Here is a 21,135-nt window from a genome sequence, read left to right as displayed (position 1 = left end):
TGCAAAATTGGTGCATATTTTATGGCCACTGAACTGTGTCATCTTGTTTGTTTTTTGTAGATTCAACTAAAGAAATTAGAAAGGGGTAGCTCAAGACTTTTGCACAGTACTGTAAGCACCTAAACAGTGTAAAAGCACCTAGCATCTGCATCATCAGCTGATGATGTGCCCGTTCCCTTTCCCTCTTTCCACTGCGTAGTCACTCTTGTGATATTTGTTCACTATGAGTGCACCATACAGATACTTGTAGAGCACCTCACGTAGCAGTACTGGATTGTGTGAAGGCTCTTAAGCGCTTAACTTGTGTGTAAGAAAGAACGTGATTTGAGAAACACAGCAGGTGTATCTGTCAGACTGTGCAGCAAATACAGTATAATGATGCAGGCATTTAGTAAAAGAGTCCAGCTGTCTTAGTACACTTAAGCCAGTGAACTTAATGCTGACAGGGATTTGTTCTTTTTTTTCCTATTTCTTTTTTTTTTCTGGACTCAGTTCTTTAATACTTTTAAAATATTAATGCTCAGTTTGATACCGCTTGACAGACTAATGTACATCATTTATATTAGAGTGTGCACCATATTGTAATATTTTTAAACGTTAAAGGCTCTGCAGAGCTGCTACAAATGTGGATCGAGAGTTGGCTTGTGTGTTCAAACGCTACGCTACAGACTGCATCCAACAACACTCTGACTGTAATGGAAAGATTTACAATCCAAAACACTGAGTCAGAATACGCTTGGTTTTTCACAGCTGACATTTTGGCTCATAGTAAAAGAAAAAACTGAAAAATTGCTGTTAACATAAATCATAAGAGTAAGCTAGCTAGCGAGCAAGAGCAACGCAAAGAAAGTAACACTGAAACTAAAGCAGCTGTGCTTCCAACGTATGTTTACTCAAAATGTCTTTACATCATCACCTCAACCTGCTAATTAGTAAAGTACAGTATTCAACTAACTGATGTCATAGTTGCCCTAAATTAACAGCATTATTAATTACTAGAATGTTTTTTCTGTTTCTGTAATGATCAGTATGTGCAAGCTCATTAATCAAAATAATAATTTTAATGCTATAATATAATTATTGTTGTCATCCATGAATATTCAAATTGACTGCTTTACAAAACGGCAGATAGATTAAATAATAAAGCACATTATTATTATTTTTATTAAGATTTCAAATGAAAATCTTTACTTGCAGCTGAATATTATGCTTGATTAATTTCTGACTTCTCAGAGAACTCCAGTATGCCAGCTCAAATGTGGCTATAACAACATGAATTCAGGAATTTTTTTGTTTTAAAAGGTTTTTGACAGGTTTCTAAAATAACATAACATAATACTGTATATAAAGTTTTCTGAAGCTTCTTAACTAAGCGTATTTGCACTAAAAACAGATTATGAAACAGTTCAGGATTATAGCTGAAGCAATATATTGAATAATTTCCATCTACAGCTTTTTTCCTCTACCACTACCTACAGATGCTAGGTGTAAGTTCAAAAGGGCAGCTTTTACTTGAGGGGTTTAGTCTGCGAGCGACTGGTCCAACACAGCTAACAAAATGAGAATGAGTGTCAGAAACAAAGCCACACACACACAGGCCGATTGACACAATAAAGGGATTACTGGACACTTGACACATTGCTCTAACGCTGTCTGGCAGAGGAAGATGGAAACGGCTTGAATACACTGAGGGGGAGCAATTAAACACAGGTGCAGCTCATTAGGGTGGAGCGCACATTCACAAAGGTAGGAAATGCACCAGAGCTGGAGGTATCTGAAACAACAGACACGGGGAGGTACAAAATCTAACTGGAAATTACAGATATAATCAACAGTGAAAAACATAATTTTGGAGCCCTGGTGGGATATCGCAATCACCAGCCTGCACTGTATCATACACTCAAGGAATACCGTGTTTACCAACCTAATTATTGAGTGTAATCGTGTTCAATTACTTTTCAGGAAGCAATTTTAGCTGCTCTCGATTGGAGAGGCGTCCCCTCTGCGCCACTGTGCATGACTGACCTCCCACATTAATATTTCATCAACATGCTACAGATCTGCCGTGAATTTTATGTTTTTAAAAATAACCCACAGTGCACTGGTGTGTAAACTCGCAAATTGTTAATGAGAATTCAGTTTCCATGCAAATAGAGAAAATATCTCTAATCAGTGCTTTAATTGCTGTGGAATTAAATCCAGCAGTGCTCTCAGGCTGAATGCATCCAAAGAAGGAGGGAATAGCGCTAAATATCAGTTCATCAGATGTTATCGATGCAACAGCAATCTCTGATATCAACAGTCATTTAACTGCAATATAGAAAGGAAGCTTTTACCAATTGAGCAGTAATTAGAGAAACTTAATAGCCATTCACAATGCGTGTGGTACTTTTGGGATTAGCAATAAATGGGGATTTACACCAGCCTGTATCATCCAGTGTGTATAATGCCAGCTAGGGAAAGAAGATGATCCTTTCCTGATACGGTAAAACTGTATCAGTATCACTCTCCTCCTATGGGCATACACACAGTACAGAAGTCTTTAAGAGGTGTATATAAGCCAAAGATAGCCTGGCTTGGAGAAAAAACAAACACAAGTCTGCCTAAAAGTGGACTGCTGCCAGTTAGATCAGATGAAACAACAGCAACTGTCTCCGAGGTGCTTTATTTGTTCGTAATATCACAGAGAAATGGATCAAGCAAAGCTATAAATCTTTATTTTGTCAAAGTTTCCCAACTCAGGAGAAAACTAAGTTGATCCAAGTTTTCCCCAAGATCCAGGCTCATGAAACCCTGATGAAATTCTTGTGAGGGCCATCACTTTGGCTCGCACATTTATTATTTGGGATCTACTGGTGACTTATAAATTATCCAACACTGCGACGCTACAGTTCTCACCCGTCTGTGTCCTCGCAGGACTTTGCATAGAAAGTTTAAAATTAATACAAAGACTTTTTAATAGAGGTTACAAAAACAGAGCCTGTGCACTGTTGATGGATATTATGCTGCAGTTAGATTAGGCTCCCCACAGTTTCTCAGACTATAGCCCTTAAACCTGCAGCTGCTCTGATTCTGAAATGCAACAGCAGTGATACATTTTCATGAGCCTGACCTCTGTGAGAAAAGGCCGGAGACTGAATTTCTTATTTGAACCTCAGAGACAGAAAAGGAAAAATCAGGATTGCACTATAGCTGTAACTGATGATGTTTGTGTGTACATTAGACATTATATTAGTGCTGGATGGATACATCCTTACTATACTTGCATTAATGAAACATTTTGTGTGATTAAATGGTGAGTATTTAGTGCGACTGCTGGCGGACTTCTGCCCAGGACCTCAGCAGATTTGCTTCACAAAGATTTGAATTCTTGTTGCTCCTCATTCGCTTCTGCTCAGACTGAAAGGATTTCAAAGTATGTATTTGACATTTTCAGGCATGACTACTGGGAGGATCTGAAACCCTCTCCAGAGTCCCATTAGTGGGTTGACGAGTGTTTACTGTGTGACACCAGAGTAACTCTCGCTGAAGAGTTTTCAGATGTCTCATAGCAGCTCAGCTATTTCAGAGAAACTCCGGAATATCTTGTTGTGCAATAAGTGCAGATTTTGTTGTGCTGTCACAAACTGCTTATATTTATTTGAAAGGATGACAGTTTAACTTTGGTGACAGTAGGATGTAGCCCCACTGGGGAGTCTTCATTTGTGTCATACTCTCCATGTTTATGTTGCTTTGTAGTTATTAATGGATGGCTTCCCCTCACAAAGGTTAATCTGAGTCTGTTAAGACTGAAGGGGACTCAGTGTTTAACCACAAAGTACATCCAAACTGGAATGAAAGGATTAGCTTAACCTCAGGTTAAGCTGTTCTCCAGACCACTACGATGCCGTGTTCAGCGTCCAAACTGTGTATTAATAACAGGGAATTTGTTCAATTCGAATTACAACTATATTTTGACCTAAAACAAGTCCACCATCATGTCATTTAAAATCATGTTATTATATGCGGGCATTCAGAAAATTGGCCTACACAATTTCAGTGTGCTTCTGATGTAAAAACTGTGCTTTTGAAAAAGAATCACCGCATAGTACATAAATGTATCATGCATGAAGTGGTAGAGGTGCATTTAAAATCACAATAACAATCACCTAAAGGTTTTGTAAGGTAAAGATCATGCAGCTATAAGTGAGCACTTGGTAACAGTGGGAAGAAAAAACTCCCTTTTCACAGGAAGAAACCACCAGCAGAATCAGGCTCAGGGAGGGGCGGGGCCATCTATCAGGACCGGTTGGCGGTAGGGGGTGAGGATAGACAAAAGACGCAGTGTTGAAGTGAGTCAGGGATGAATAATAACTTATGATTAAATGCAGAGCGGTGTGTAAAAGTAAAAGAGAGTGAAAAATAATAAAACTGTGTTTTGTATAAAATGAAAGTAGATTTGATTTGGTGTGTGCAGTTACCACCAGCAGAAGCTGCAGATGCAACAGCGTTTGGGTTCCCAGAGAAGCCCGCAGGAATTAAAAGAGTGCAGCCGACTTTAATAAATGTACTGTATTTCACTCATGCAGGGTCTGCCAGGTAATACTGGACCACAGGGGCAACGAGGACCCCCAGGACCAGTTGTAAGTCTGTTTTCTTATTAGTTCCACTGTGATTTTGTGTGAAAAATCCACTTGATCCCTCAGCTTTTAGCCATCTTTGTTCTCCATCTGCACCTTTTTCAGGGAGCACCAGGAGCACCAGGAGCTCCAGGACCAGGTGGGCCAACAGGGCCACAAGGGGATCAAGGAGTTCCTGTGGGTGAAAATGTTTTTTTTGTTTGTTTGTTTTTCGGTTTTGTTTTTTTGTTGTTGTTAAGATTAGTATGATACTGCATTTATCTGAGGACTTTGCAATGAAATATTATGACATGATGCGCTGTGTATGCTAAGAAAACACCTTATTGTCTGACCAGAACCATATTAACCAACCTTCACATAAACCTACCTACACAAAGTTTAGGAAGTGTAAATACACATTTTGTTTTTTCCTCATATTCAGATGTAATTAGTCCTTGAGGAAGTCTTGTTCTCTTCCACTTTATATTTCCCTTTTCCTCCGCTTTTGAGCAGTAATCAAACTAACATCACAACCTCTGCCAAGGAGGTCATGTTTTTGGTACTGTGTGCATATGGGTCATGTTAACATGTTAACAAGAATTCATCTTACATCCACCAAGGTGCTTAAGGTCAACTTAATGATTTACTGGTCGCAAATTGAGAAGCCTCAAAACTTTTATTTTAGCTTTAATATCCGAAGTACAGTAAGTCAGACTTGTTTAGCCCTTTAAAATAATTTGTGCAGGAAACATAATTTTAGATGAGGATGCTGAGGAGATGGTGTGGGGATCCATGCTTTGTGTAATGCTAACAGGAACAGATGATACTGTGGAGTCCTGTGACAGCTAATCTAGTCTTGGGTCAGCTTTGCAGGCCAGCAGCAAGTTTGGCTCAGACAGTAGGGCTATAAATCACTTCCTCTCTCCTCAACATATACCCAAAAACAGTGAGAGATCACATCTGGCGATTCTACGAGATGTACAAACATGCATCTATTAAATGAATGGAAAAACATTTCCCTTCCTGGCGTTTTATTAAACTTTGAGTTTCAAACTTTATCTCAACCAGAAATTACTGATTCAGTGTCTGTTCTGCCCCCTGCAACCTTTCACCAGTGCTGCAGGAGAATATTTTTCTTCTTAAACAAGTTGTTTAAAATAGCAGACAGTTAATTCTGGAGGGAAATTTACCACTTTGCTTCAGAAGTGAGTCCTGGAGTACTCTACCTGTTTGTCTGAGGTAGAACCTGGTACATCTATCCCACTACTCTGACAAATTAGATAAGTGTGTGAGCATAGAGTTTAAAAATGCAGAGAAGAAGGTCATTCTGCACTTTCTACAAATTCTTGCCTCGAGCATCTAATGTGAAACCCAAACTGTTCTGTTAGGGAAGACATGGTGCATCTGGAAATGCTATGTGCCATCTGTAAATATAGGGATTTATGAAGCTTTTGAATAGAGACTTAGAACAAAACATATGCATGGAGGTCTTTGGAAGGGAGAAGACTGAGTGAGAATCTAAATATGCTTTACTCCTTGATTGACTTGCATATTTGCCAAATCTCATTCTGGTTGTCAGTAGATGTTGAAACACGTCGTAGCTCTCGCCAACATCCTGAGTTTGTGGGACTGAGACCAGATACAGTTTCTGGATGTGGTTTCCAGCTAGTCAACCACCTGAGGGGTTGACTAGCTGGCGTTTGCCAGTTATGAAAAGGAAAAAAAGGAACAAACCTAGTGGCTGTTTTATGAGTCCACATTTGAAGTCTTCGCAAGTGGACTTTCCTTCTCAGATAAAATGGGAAATATTTTGAGTGAAAAAACACCAACTCTGCACTTTGGAAAGACTCTTTGTATACAAGACATGATGGAAAGACACTTTTGATTGAGTCATAAAAGAAATTTGATTTATACCAGAGCTGTACTTCTGTCTTTCTTGTGCTCTTTGGCACCTGATGAGATAGTCGACATTTATGTGCCCAGGAAGATTCAGAACCTCCAAACAGGCACGCAGCAGAGGTCCAGGAAGAGACTTTTATTGTTCAGACCTGCACTCCAATTCAGCCACTGTGTCAAATGTTGGCAAAGCCTTTTTATCATCTGTGGTATAATATGCATATAATATCCCAGGCCAGCATGCACGCATTTTCTCTATCCCTCTCAGCTCAGCCTCCCTCACACACACAAACGCAGCCTGTCAGTTGGTGGTCAAGGACACGTTTTCCCAAGATAAACAAAACTCTATTCAAAAGCTGCAGCAGCATCAAACTTATATTTATTGTATCAGCTCACGGTCCACGCGGCCAGGAAATCTTTGTCTTTTATTTGCCTCTGATATGCAAGCTTGGCAGGTATTTCAGAGTATGCGCGTACCGTGTTCAGATATGCATCTCTGTGCTTTACAGTGTTGACATTGGAGGAAAGCAAGCCCATCCAAGACACAGATGATGCCCTCTGTTTGTGAGCACTCTAACTTTGGAGCTCATGAGTGTTATGGAAAGAAAACAAAGACTCTGGGCTCATTTTGTCATATTTTAGATGTATTTAGTTGTACTAGCTGTTATGTCAGAGATGAAAAGAGATGAAGAGATGGGGCTTGATAAGATGGGGACAGAAAAAGAGATGGCTGTGTGTGAGCATTCAGCCCTGTTGACTGTTTATTCTCCTCATGTGCTTTTATGTTCCAGGGTCCTGCTGGTACCAAAGGCGATAAAGGAGAAAGAGTAAGTCTTTCCACTGTTTTGCAGCTCTTTAGAGCAAATCTTGTTTTACTGGTTTTATTTTGCTGTGGAAATACAGTTATTTTTGCTGAAGTAAAACTTCTAACAATTACTCACTAATACCTCCCGCCCATGTTGTGGAGAAACCGCAGCGTACTGCAGCACGCAGTTACCATTTCCTGTTCGTCTTTTTGCACAAACGTTCACTCTATTCCTCTTGCTCTCCCTCAGCCTCGTTTAAGGCGCACCAAATCAAATCAGTGTTCATGGTCCAAATTTGCAGCAGTGCAGGGTCTGTATTTCTGCTGACACGGGAAAGAGGCCGTCACCGCCGAGGGCTTGAGAGACACGCAACTTGCCAGCTTGAATCGAACCTGTAATTCCTGTTTCTGCTTCGTTTTAAGCAACTATTGGGGACATTTGTACCCTGCTGCAGTTAATTTCAGTACAACGTGACATGAAAGGCTGGGAGAAAACGTGCGAGAGGATTTTTTTTTCTTAGTGTATATTTGGGTGAGGTGGCCCAGTTGTGATGGTAGGAAAGCTCTAGTGAATTGTGTAACTCTTAAACAATACATTTTTAATGCAATGTTATTTTTAATGTGTATTCTTGCTCTTATATAAACAAACACCTGATGCTCATAGTCAGAGAGACAGGGGTTCAGATAATCTGACATTAGGGGGCAAATTTAGTAAGCAGGACAAATTAGCAAAGATGCACTCAGTCGAGTGCAAGGTAGCCAGTTCACTTCAATAATGATCCACATTTTATCGAAAGCAGCACACACTTCAGTAGTACAAAAACAAGCAGACCTGCTCATCGGCGGTGGATGTTTGCACAGCTGTTCTCTGGGTAAATCCGACAGCACAGGTGGAGCATCAGAATAACAGCTGACCAGCACGATATGTGAGAAAAGACAAAGAAATATTGTCAGATTTCCATCATTCGCAAGTACTGCGATTGATGCAGGTATTAATTAAAGTAATATTACATACTCTAAGATAAAGACATTAATCTACACATTTCAGATCTCTATGAGTCCTGTTGAATGCTGCATTTGGTACATAAAAGCTCTGATATTAGCTTAAAAACTACATGAAAGTTACGCTCTATGTGTGTTTGTAATGAGATTTCCCTTCCTGAGTTCTGATCTGTTTCATTAAAATACTTGTTTTTTGAAGACTAGAAATATGGGACCATGCTCATAGCCCTGAGCCATCTACCAGTGGCAATTACACATGAATCCTGCTCGTCCATATAAATGAGACATGCTTCTATTCTCTGTGAAATTTGATGACATTTGTGGTAAATTACAAGCTACAAACCTTTTAAACATTTTCCTCTCTAAATTTTTGCTTGGCAAAACTGACACAGTGCCTCTTAAGTAACTACTGACAGCCACTTTTTAAACAAAATGACAATATGAAAAAAAATATGATAAAGAAGATCATGATAAAAAAATCTTTCTGAGCAGGTAAAGTCCCGTGTCAATCAACAATGGGACAACATTTCTCTCCCAAAAGACCAACAGCTGGTGTCTTCAGTTACCAGATGTTTATAGGCTGTTGTTAAAAGAAGAGGGGATGCTAAACATGCTGTTGCTGCTATCAAATTGCTAATATTTTTCCTAAAATAGTGAATACTTTTTAACATTTGATATTTTTTCTATTTTTATTGGGAATAATATATGGGTTATGAGAGCCACAAATCATTTTACATGCAATACAACGTCCCAAACGTTTTGTTATTGGCTTTGTAATTTCATCTTTTTTGAGATGTAGTCTGGGTTGTTTTTCACACCTCCTGTGTAGTACTCCTCATGACAAGTTAACTGCTTAAAAAAAAAAAAGATTAATTTTTAAAATACAAACTATAGAAGCACACTCAACAAAGTTAGCCCAAATAATTAGTGTAATTAAATCTGGATTTATATTTAATCGTCCAGTTTTCACGTACTTGCTATGGTTCTGGCTTTCTGTTTTGTGTCAGCGTGGAGTAAAGGTGGAGTACACTCATTAAACACCCATAAAAAAACACCCGCCCACCACTTTATCAACGTCTGGTCTGGCAGTTTATGTCTGTGTGGTTGTGTAAAGTCAGATCCTACGAGCTCTGTGTTTGTTCTTCCAGGGTGATGTGCAGTCCCAGGCGACTGTGCGAGCTATTGCACGTCAAGTGTGTGAACAGCTCATCCAGAGTGAGTAATCTCGATTTTTTACAGATTAACACGAGCATGCTTCATTACTTCTGATTATTTTTTTTAAATAACAAAACATACATGAATGTCAAAAGTTAAATCTGGGTGTTTTCAAATCATTCAATCTCCACCATCTATTTCAGGCCACTTGTCACGTTACAACTCCTTCCTGAACCAGATCCCCATGCAGCCAGCGGTGTCAGTCCGAACAGTGCCTGGACCACCAGGAGAGCCGGGTAGGAGAGGCACCCCTGGTCCTCAGGGAGAGCAAGGTCCAGCCGGGAGGCCAGGCTTTCCCGGTACTAACGGCCAGAACGGGCAACCAGGCGAGAGGGGTGAGACATAAAGCTGTGCTCATGGTTAAAATCCGAGTTTGTTGACATTAGACAGCTCATGTCAACAGGCACACATCGGTCATTTTTTCCCCTTATCACTGCTATGGCTGAGGAGTCAACATCCCACATTTAACAGCATCAAAAAGACAGAAACTTGAGTATTTATTAGGCATGTGTTTGTGTGTAATATTTAGCAAGACATAAAGAAAAATACAGTCACAAGCCTTTGAAGTAATTTAACATCTTTAAGACAGATAATAGGAATATTAGCTGCGAGATACACATGAAATAAAAACTGCAGTGAGAAAAGTAGAGCCCCTAGTGTGAGTTGCACTCTGAGTAAAATAAGTACCAATTTTCTGACTATGAGTACCATCAGATGAACCTGTCTGGTTCTGCTGTGCTCATTATTTCAGCTGTACATTGTCAGTGTCCAGACAGAAACCCGTCATCTCTGTGAATTATACATTACAAATGCTGAATTTTGAAAAGTTGCTTTAAACCCCCAAAAGCTCAACACATTGAGCTTCCATGTTTTTCCATGTCACTAATTATCAGTGAGAAAAAGAAAGGATTCGGGGAGGGGAAAAAAGCAAGAAATTCTCAATCCCGCCTGCTTGTTTGCTGTATTTTGTGGTCTGTGTAGGTTCCAGACAAACTCACAGTCAGCATGTGAGGTTCAGTCCAGGCCAGAAGACAGTAACTCTAATATCCATGAGGTCATTCCCCTGCCACGAGCCCTCAGAGGAGAAACAGCCTTTATGAGGCTCCATTCTCATCACGAAAACACGCAACCCACACTGAAGAACCACATGCTGAATGAGCCTGCGCGCACACACACACACACACACACACACCTACACACTCACACGGAGAAGGCTTTGGAAAGCTCAGAGCACTTGAACTTGTGTCAGGAAGTGTCAAGGTTCAGGTCTTTGAGTCTCCCTAATGACATTTATGATCTGTAGCCACTGGTCTACTACAAACACACTAATTTACTGTTTTATAGAACTGAAACCAGAGTAAGCATCCATTCTAAGATGTATGGCTTTCTTATGAACAGATGGTGAGCGCAGGGCTACCAGAATCAGGCTCAACATTAGAATATTTTCAGTAAAATTGACAGACAGTGAGACAATGGAGTTGCAATCATCAAGTTACAGTCATAATGAAGCCACCGTAGTAGAAAACGCATTTTTATTTGAGGTAATGTCAAATGTTTTCCAGCCTCGTGGTGCTTACTTCCTTTTTATTGATGCGATTGATTAAGGCGGTCGTAAAAGCAGCACGGCAGAAAATCTGCACATTAGTTTTATGTGGTTCTTTAATATTAGAGTGTACAAAAATATTCCATTAGGTCATTCGAACAGCTGCGCAGAGCAGACGTTGGGTTTATCATACATTTTATTGGGCTGATCACAGAGGCATAATTCATTTAGCAAATTTTCTATGAAAATATTCATATAATACAACGTTGGAAGAGCAAGTATTGGACAATTACTCAGAAGCTTAACTACTGATAGAGACAGTAAATGTAAGACCTACTCATCCGAACAAACAAACAAAAGTAAGAGGTTGTGCCATATTATACATTGTTTGGTAATAGTGTTCAAACTTAACACTTGTGAAGGTGCAATGAACTCATGTTACAGTCTGTAGACACCTTTAGGTTTGGGACATTTTGGAAGGACGACTACAACAAATGAATGCTTGAAACTACAGTTAGGCTAATAATTTGCATTTTTGTATTTTTGGCTCCACCGTGGTGGATTCTAAGCCAAACAACCAAGATGGGAATTATTATTTGGAATGTTTTTTTATACACTGTACCTCATTTTTAGACAATCTAAAGTAATTGGACAGCTGAGTGAGGAGCGGATTCATGGCCTGGAGAGGCCCGTTCCTTTGTTATTTCATGAAAAATTGAGCAGACATATATGACATTAATTCACTGTTGAATTTGTATTTGATATTGTAAGTAAGGCTCAAAGAGATTGGCCATCATTAGACTTCAAAAACAAATGAACCTGTTTGAACATCAATAATCTGGTTCATTTGCCAAAAGGCATGAAGACAATTAAAATGCAGATAAAGTGCATTAAAAACTCATAAAAATGTTTTTATTTGGCATTTTTAATCAGGAATAAATAAAAAATATGGATCTTAAATATAACAGACAAATAAATAATAATATTAATAATAAATTAAATAACTCAGATGCAGTTGAAGTCTTTCAGATGTTCAGCTTTGATTCAGCAGGCTGAACAAAAAGATTGCATAAAAATGAGATGAGCTAAATCATTTTTTAAACACAATCCCTTCGTTTCAGCGGCTCAGAAGTAATTGGACAAATTAAATAACTGTAAATAAAATGTTTGTTTCTAATACTTGGGTGAAAACCCTTTGCTGGCAATAACAGCCTGAAGTCTTGAACTCATGGACATCACCAGATGCCGGGTTTCCTCCTCGATGCTCTGCCAGGCCTTTACTACAGTGGCTTTCAGTTGCTGTTTGTTTGTGGGCCTTTCTGTCCGAAGTTTAGTCTTCAGCAAGTGAAATGCATACTCAACTGGCTTAAGACAGTATGTATCTGAACACCTGTGCCACATTATCAGTAAACACGGGTTTCCAAGTACCACTGGCAGCCGTGCACGTTCAAGCCATCACACTGCCTCTGCCATGTTGTACAGATGATGTGGTATGCTTTGGATCATGAGCTGTTCCACACCTTCAACATACTTTTTTCTTTCCATCATTCTGGTGGAGGCTGATCTTGGTTTCATCTGTACAACAATATTTTTCCACAACTCTGCCAGCTTTTTTTTTTTTTTAGTCCAATCTACCCTTTTTTTTTGCTGAGATTTATGAGTGACTTACACCTTGCAGTGAACCCTCTGTATTTACTTTCATGCAGTCTTCTCTTTATGGTAGACTTGGATATCGATACTCCTACCTCCTGTAGAGTGTTGTTCGCTTGGTTGGCTGTTGTGAAGGGGTTTCTCTTAAACATGAAAAAGATTCTGCGAACATCCACCACTCTTATCTTCCATGGACGTCTAGGTCTCTTTGCTTGCTCAGTTCACCAGAACTTTCTTTCCTTCTCGGGATGTACCAAACTGTAAATTTTGCCATTCGTACTATTGTGGCAATTTCTCTGATGTTTTTTTTTCTTCTATTTTCGCAGCTCATTTTTTTACCTGCATGGAGACCTCCTTTGACTGCATGTTGTCTGTTCACAGCAAAATCTTCCAAATGCAAGCACCACACCTCCAATCAACTCCAGGCCTTTCATCTGCCTAACTGATGACATAACAAAGGAATTGCCCACACCTGCCCATGAAAGAGGCTTTGAGTCAATTACTTTTAGTCCCTTTACAAAGAGGTTGGAACTTGTTAAGGAGCTGAAATTCCTAAACCCTTCATCCAATTTGAACGTGGATACCCTCAAATAAAAGCTGAGAGTCCAAACATTATGTCCCTGTCCATTATATAATTGTAATTGTAATATGTTACAGCAAACCGGTAAAAAAGTATTAGGATGTTTACCTGCCCTTTGAGAAACATGTTGGTTCACCATCAGGTTCACCATTTACTCCACCTGTGCCTTCCCTCCTGCATATAAAGCTTATAAACCCTTAATCTGTGCAGACACCCAAGAGGACAGATGTAAGATGTGAATTTATGTTTAAATGTGCATCTCTTTGTTGGTTTCCAGGTCTGCCAGGAGAGAAGGGAGAAAGGGGGACTCCAGGGGTTGGGACTCAGGGGCCTCGAGGACCACCCGGATCTCCTGGTAAGAGACGAGCCCGGGAATACTCAACACTCTCTCTCCAGCGTTCTCCAAGCTACACATCAAGGCGCTGTAGCTGCTTCTAAATCTGATCATTTGGCATCTTTCTGCTCCTGAACATTTCTTATTGGTGTTTTCAGCTGGAGCTACCGTATGGGAGATATTCACTGTGTTTCCACTGAATAAACCACAGCGGCTTCAAATATTGAAACAATGGAATTAAATGGCACAGAGACTTAATCTGCTTTGGATTTACTTTACTCTCTGTTGAATCGCTGTCTGAGGAAAGCAAGCAGGCATTTTGGACCATGAATATAATTCTCTGTATTGATTTCCCGGTACACTTTGTGGAATTTGAGGCTCGTGTTATGAAAATATGTCAGTGCTGGGATTTTCTGTTTACTGCGATCAATACTTCTAGAACAAGCTGACAAAACTTTGCTGTGATCAGATAACTAAAAAAAAGGAAGCCCAAACTTCAGATTTTGAAAAAGGAAGTCTCTTCTAAGATGAGGGTGCTGAGGAGAGGTGTGGGGACCTTGTACTTTTCTGAAATATTTGTGGGATGATAATTTTAGCCCCTGGCAAAAGAAACTCCCATCCAAATATTGATTTCATATTTCTGCTGACTGCTGAAGTGAGTCCTGGTGGGGCAGTTTCTCCTGTGAAAACAGAAAACAGATGCCTCTGGCTCAGCGTGAGCGAAGAACTGTGTTATTCCTGCTCCTGCCCTCATGACATTCACCATCACCTTTCTTATCCACAAGTGACAAACAAACACTTGCTGCCTTCAGATCATGTTTTTCCAGCTAATAGAGGAGACAGGATTTAAAAGCCATTGAAGAGGTGATGGTACAGTGACAGGTTGTACACAGGCTGCCATTGTTAATTGTGTGGTTTTCCCTTTATTCCTTCACACCCAGCATCATCTGCTGAGAATCGTTTTACTAAATGTCAAACAAACACTTGGATTTTGGGAGTTTTTGTTGTTTTTTTAACCAGAACACTTTCCTTAATCTTAAGGTTTGCCAGGTGAAGGACGGACAGGTAGCCAGGGCCCACCTGGTCGACCTGGTAACCCAGGGACACCGGGGAGGCCCGGGAATCCAGGGACCACAGGACCAGCTGGTCAGCCTGGATACTGTGATGCAAACTCCTGTTTGGGATACAACGTGGGAGGTAAATATCATTCAACTTCATGCATTGGTACCATTTTAAATAAAGGGTGTAGGATTTGGCAGAGGTACATAAAACCTGACCAATATTGGATTTTTAGGACTGATACCAATATTTGTCAATTTAAAAAGCCAACATATCGGCCAAATGTTTTGGTTTTTTCAGACACACAAAACATATGTAGTTGAGTTCTTACTAAGGTAACATGAGATTGCAGTTGTATCACAGTTATAAACAGAATGAAAGATGCATGTTGCTACCGTGATGTCACACATTTATTTCTTAGTTACAAAAAAGCAGACGTGATGAGGAGGGATGGATCTGACCGCACACTCACTGGCTACTGATGTGTGATTGACAGATAATCCTCAATATTGAATCATAGTATGACCAAGATTTACAAAGCAGACTTCACATTTTATTCAACATCAGCAAAGAACCTATAAAATCATCAGGAAAGAAGTCATGTCAGAAAGACGTTTTCCTGCAGACTTCAAAAGGAGCGGAAGTAATCCCAATATCCAACATCTTGTTACTCATGATTTGTTTTTCAGCTAAATTCTGGTGAAAATCGTAAATACAAAAATGCTTAACTGATATATTTAGTAATTGTCAGTTAGGCTGATTTTCTTTGAAAATATGATGAATGCAATTAACAAAGTATAACTTAAAATTATGACTCACGATTGCAGTTACATTGGCAATACTGGTTCCCACGTGGAAGTAGTAGTACATACAGGTTTCTACAGGGAGTGTTACTATGCTGTACTTGTTTTTAAGGCTATTTTAAAGAGGTGTAAAAAAGTAATTCATAATTCCCAAAATAATTGTTATTGCACAAATGAAAAATGTCACTTTGATGAACCTCAATTTACATTCAGTATTCCTGTTTTCAGTGTAATCATTAGCTGTTGTAACCTGTCAGCTGTTTTAAAGCAGCAAATTCAGTCCCCATCATTGAGATGCCACTCTCAGATATTTAATGACTGGTTGGAACAAAGCTGCATTACAAAAACAGAGAACGAGGTGATCCACATATTTGTGTGTGCTTTGCTTTTCTGTAATAACTCTTTATCAAATCAAGGCAATGAAAAAGAAAGAGAGGTGCAGGAAACAAAAGCATCGGTGCAGTTGCCCTAATTTTCCCCCAGTATGGAAAAGCTAAAATTCCACATTAGATTTTAGGTTCAAATTATCAGCAAGAATCCAACTACAATGTTGTCTTATCCACACAAAAGGATCAACTGATTTCTCTTTAGGTTTAGTTATGTGTTTTTAATAGCTTCATATGGGGGGCATAACAGAGCAGAACGTGTGCTGCAGACAAATGAATACAAATGCACATTCATAAAAAGTGTGCACAGTAGGTGAGGAGCTGCCACCAGGAATCGAAATAACATCTTGACTGGAATATTTTTGTGACCAGAGTCAAAACATGAAATATCCAGACCTTACCAAAACATTCTTCACTGCTGTTTATCCAGACTTGCCCTGATTTGTCCTTCTGTATTCGAGCGATATTACTTTTATTCTGAGCAATTTGGTTTATTTTTATGTTTGCTAACTTGCTGCTCTAAGCAGCTTAAACAAAACCAGGCCTGTTTGGTCTTTATACGCCCTTATAAAGCATCTTTTATATGTGTAAAACACTCAAATATTGTTTTCACAGTGACAGCTGTTTCTGGCACAGTTATTGTTCTTGTAAAAGTGTTCGGGGAATTTGAGAGCTACCCGACTTTTATGGCTGTTCCACTGTGAAGTTTATACATTCATGTCCACACCGATGGATTAAGACGTTAGAAGGCCAAAGCTATTCATCTGTATTTAGATCAAATAAAATATGCAGTTGCACACACGTCTTTGACGACATTGAATATTCATACCGATGAGGCCATTGCAGGGCTTTATAGGGTCTTGGGCCATCTCAGCTTGGACGTTACACGTCTAACAGACTCTGACAAGTTGCCCTGATGATGTATCATCGTCTAAAAGTAGCTGATAGATGAGACATTACTTCATCCATCAAACCAGATTTATTTTATAGTGATGGATTCCAGTCTGAATGGTGTCTTTTTGTACTTTATGACTTGCGAGAATCCTCAGTGCTAGTCCCAAATGTGCACAGATTAAACACAGCCTCCCTGACCACTTAAAATAAGTTTTTTTTTTTAATTTTAAAGCAAATAAAATGCGGCCTCAAACTGTGTCTTTGTGACAAGTAGAATTTATTCCTACATTTGTATTTGTCAACCTGAATAGTGTAGTTAACATATCATGGCTCAGTTAGTGCATTACACAAGGATCAGTGTCACGGCTTCAAGATGATATATGAGGTTTTTAACCATCAAATGTCAGCCATTACCAATCTAAATATATGGAAAAAGTATAAAATATTACATCAAAGGATATATGTAAATTATTAACTTTAGTTTGGCCTAATTGATCTTATCCCAAACAAGGGTGATTAAAGTCCTTTTCCCACATTCCTAAGTTGTTAAAATCTTGTAAAATACACTATTTGGATAAAAGTACCGGGCCACCTTCACGTTACGCCTACAGGAGCTGCTCGGCCATGTAAACTCACAGTGCACACTTTCTGTGCTGATGTTAATTCAAAGGGAGGTTTTTCAAAGTCTCCAAAGATATTGAGTCAGCAGAGCATCTGAGACTTTTACACACTGGCATTTGATGACCTCACTGTGTGACTTTACGTGATCTGTAACTATGTGGCTGAGTTGCTATGATTGATAAACCCTTGCAATTTGCAATAATCGCACTTGAAGCTGATGGGAAGAAACTTACTGCAGCACAGTTCCACGCTCAAATCCAGTGAGCTCTTCAGAACGACCCAAGCTTTCACGAATGTTTGTAAAGGAAGATTGCATGGTTAGGTGCTTGATTTCCTACACCTTTGGCAAGTCATTAAGAGGTGTGGCCCAATACTTTTTTGCCTACAACTAAACCAAAAGCTGCTTAGCTAAACATTAAGATGGTACAAAAGGCAGTCCAGCTGTCTTCAAACATACACACTTCACTGGGGTGCTGTTTGCCAAAATAATCTGGTGCATAGCCTTTAGAAAATGCACATTGGTTTATGGGCCCTTTAAGATGGTGAAAGACAGGATGTTGTTACTTTTAGACAGAGCAATGTGAAGTGTTTCACACTATATGTTATGCTCAAGATCAGTTTAAACTGTTTGTTTATATTGATCTTGTAAGAAAAATATGTTTTATGTAGATATAAATGGTGATGCATCAGAAAAACTGGCACAAGCTTCATAGGTCTCATTCCTTTAGAGCTATTTTTTCTGAATTTGCCTGAATGTACATTTTTGAATGTGTTGTATTTAACTGCAACAGATGTCTTCCTAAGATCTCAGTCAGGGTGACTCATAAGGCGTGTTTTCCTTGTCATCTGTTTTCCGTGTTAGAAATCTTTATTTGCACTTTCTAACATCCAGAAAGGTAAAATAAAGATCTGACACATTTTCTAAACATTCTCCAAACACTTTATAAAAATGTCACAGTGTTTATTTGAACTAATTTCTCAGTTTGTGCTTTTTGTTTCTCCTAAGAAGAAACATAGATTACAACACTGATATTTTTTTCCACCTCAAAAGCCACATCGAAGCAGCTGAGGAAGCACAGTCGGTGTCGTTTATGAGGTTTAACTCTTTTGGTTCACTGGGTTTTCTTTCTGATATGAAGTAACATCTTCTCTCTGGTTCTTTTTTTCCTTCCCTCTCCTCCCTGCATCTCTCGTTCTGAAGTTCAACAGGATTATAGGAATGACTACTGAGGAGCATTCTTGAACCATGCTCCTCTCCTCCACCTGTGCTCACCTCCTCCTGCGTCCTCTTTTAAAAAGAAAAGACTAAATACTGAAGAAACTCCTGTTATTCCCTAAAGGCTGCCATATTTCCTGGGATGGATAAGTCCTGACACTTTTGAAACTGCAGTCCCTGCAGCAGCGATTATCACATTTTTCTTCTCTGGAGACCTTTTGTTTTGTTTTTTTAGCTATTTCTAAGATTTTTTTTTCTTTAGGGTTTTTTTAAAGGCACATCAGTTTAAAAGCAAGCTGGTTTTCTCATTTTAGAAATCGTTACGCCGTCGTTCGGTGCAGGTTTGTACACAACCACACCAGATTTTCAGACTTCATGCACCCGTGAGTAAAGTATTTTGATAAGAACTGCTTCATTAAACTAGTTATTTTCCCGTGTCGAAGGAAAAATACGAGCAATTTGACTCACTTTTCCACAAAAAACAGCCCCCGCTCGTCGTCAACAGGACCACCTGTCGACAGATACTCGTGTATGCAAAGCTTTGCTGCCGCAGCCTTTGCTTCACCCTGCTTTAAACTCAGATCTCATAAAAGCTAATCTCATCTTTCAAAAGCCAGACAAATCAGCTAAATAGTGATGGATTGCTTTGATGTTGACTGGCTGCTTTCATTACTGAACATCCCAGCTATTAGTGCATCTCAGTTTCTGCAAGATGGACAGAAAATCTCAGTTTTTACGCCTGATATAATGTGATCATTTTCATTCCTGGAAAACTAATCACATCTGGGCGATACTGGGGCAGAGATTAGAGCCGTCTTCAGTTCCATTAAACTACTTCCTTATTAACCCAATCTTTTGGACTCTGTCCCGGGTCCTGAATCTGCTTCTGCAGAGAAGTCATTTCACCATCAAAGAAGTAAGAATTGTTGACTGGTTGAAATGATTTTAACCTGCTGTGAAGCTATTTCTGAATCTGTGCATGCCTCACTTTCCCACTGTGCTTCTTTTATACCGTACTCTTGTGTTGGCCTTAACCTCGCTCCACGCTCTCCTGTAGTACTGGCTTTGTGTTTGCTGTGCTGATGCAGAAACACTCTTCACTGATCCTAAATATTCCCACCACCCCAGTTCAAGCTTTGCCTCATGGCGCCTACCAGCCCTACAGTCCTCCCTACAATCAGCCACACCACCCTGCTGCAGAGGCCTACAACAACCGAGGAGGGGGTGAGGAGGAGGAGGAGGAGCAGGACCCCTATTATCGTGGTTATCCCCCTCAGTACTACCCTCAACAGCCTTCTCAGCTGGCACACATCAACTACGGTTACCACTTCAGCCCCACCTACTCCGAAGACGTGGAGCTGAGGTCACCGGGCATCGCCGGGAGGTTTTTGCGGGATGTCGACGTAATGGAGGAGAGCGAGGATGGAGGACTTTAGATGAAAGACGAATTAAAGTCCTCAAGATAAAGATGTTCCCACAAAACGCAAGGAGCTGAGACATGCATATAAAACACCTGAAACTGTGGCGAGAACTTCCGTCCCTTCCCTCCCGTGTCCCCGGTGGGATCCCCCAGCCCCACCCCCATCAGGTGAAACATTGTAAATAGCTCTGTGGACTCTTGTACCATATCTCTGTAAAAGGGAGGTCCAAAAAGTGCCTGATCTATGTTTAGCAACGCCCATTTGATAATGTCAAGGTAAGACTTGTTCCTTCCCATCTCACAGCCGATTTAGCAACTTTTGTGTGGAGCTGCATGGAAGTGGAACCCGCGCCTCTTGTTTTGGTTGTAACTAACTGGGTTGTTTTAGTTCAGCTGGTAACATTTGCGCAGGCTGCTTTTTTATAATGATGAATCATGTTTCCTCTGGTTGTCTTTGTTTTTGTACCAACTGTTGAAAAGTGGTGTTCTTAGTGGACATGAAACCCAGACCAATCAAACTCCTTTCCCTGAACACTTAGAAGCACACTTAAAAAAAGATAATTTCTTTTTAATTTGAACATTGGCGCTTGTTACTGTTCTGGATTTTATTTTATTTCGGGGGGCTTTTGTGAATTTAAAGAACATTGTTATGTTCATTATGTTCCCTTTTATTTCTTATGCAAATTTGGGCCTGCTCACTGTGGAAGCTGTTTGCTCACTGGCTGAACTCTGACCTCTTTCTGGAATAAGACCTGAAGTCAGTTATTATTACAAAAAAAAAAAAAAAAGAAGAAGAAAATCCTCTCGCCTCTCTGTGAAATCAATAAGAACCCCTCTTGCACTGCAGTCAGAAAAACAAGCAGCAGACGTGTTGCTACGAGCTGGTCCCGGTCTGGATTTTAAATGTCAACCGTGAATAGCTTTAATAAGGAATGTGTCTCGCTACCGCACCCTTTGGTACAATATGGACTTATTTATTTTCTATTTTGTTTGCTTTTATAACCAATAAATCTGTAATGAGACTACAAGAATTGGCTTTGGTCATTTGTTTAACAGCGCAAAAGGGTCAAAAACCCAGAGTTTACAACACTTTTGTAAAAACAACATTCGACA

At 39.7% G+C, this 21,135-nt stretch overlaps 1 protein-coding gene across 6 annotated transcripts in view; it reads left to right on the top strand.

The window, feature by feature from the left end:
• The window catches only part of col14a1a (collagen, type XIV, alpha 1a), a 163,737-nt gene extending 142,687 nt beyond the window's left edge, over window positions 1–21,050 (top strand). For 5 of the 6 annotated variants that reach the window (XM_086310881.1, XM_086310882.1, XM_086310880.1 and 2 more), the window contains 8 exons: window positions 4,569–4,622; window positions 4,725–4,796; window positions 7,286–7,321; window positions 9,450–9,516; window positions 9,660–9,851; window positions 13,567–13,644; window positions 14,665–14,820; window positions 18,588–19,677. In XM_086310881.1, coding sequence (XP_086167007.1) covers window positions 4,569–4,622; window positions 4,725–4,796; window positions 7,286–7,321; window positions 9,450–9,516; window positions 9,660–9,851; window positions 13,567–13,644; window positions 14,665–14,820; window positions 18,588–18,616 — 684 coding nt within the window. In that variant the 3' untranslated portion in view covers window positions 18,617–19,677. Of the gene's footprint in view, window positions 1–4,568; window positions 4,623–4,724; window positions 4,797–7,285; window positions 7,322–9,449; window positions 9,517–9,659; window positions 9,852–13,566; window positions 13,645–14,664; window positions 14,821–18,587; window positions 19,678–19,730 lie in introns of those variants that run through there. The other variant, XM_086310883.1, reaches the window with a different exon arrangement.
• The last annotated feature ends 85 nt before the right edge of the window (window positions 21,051–21,135 follow it).

The sequence above is a fragment of the Aulonocara sp. 'chitande type north' Nkhata Bay genome, linkage group LG11 (genome assembly GCF_057382095.1).
Source record: "Aulonocara sp. 'chitande type north' Nkhata Bay isolate Kocher_YH1m ecotype deep benthic linkage group LG11, A_spYH_male_GT1.1, whole genome shotgun sequence".
In the NCBI taxonomy this organism is placed as follows: Eukaryota; Metazoa; Chordata; class Actinopteri; order Cichliformes; family Cichlidae; genus Aulonocara; species Aulonocara sp. 'chitande type north' Nkhata Bay.
The sequence above is the reverse complement of the archived record's forward strand: the minus strand, read 5'-3'. Positions and strand labels throughout refer to the sequence as shown.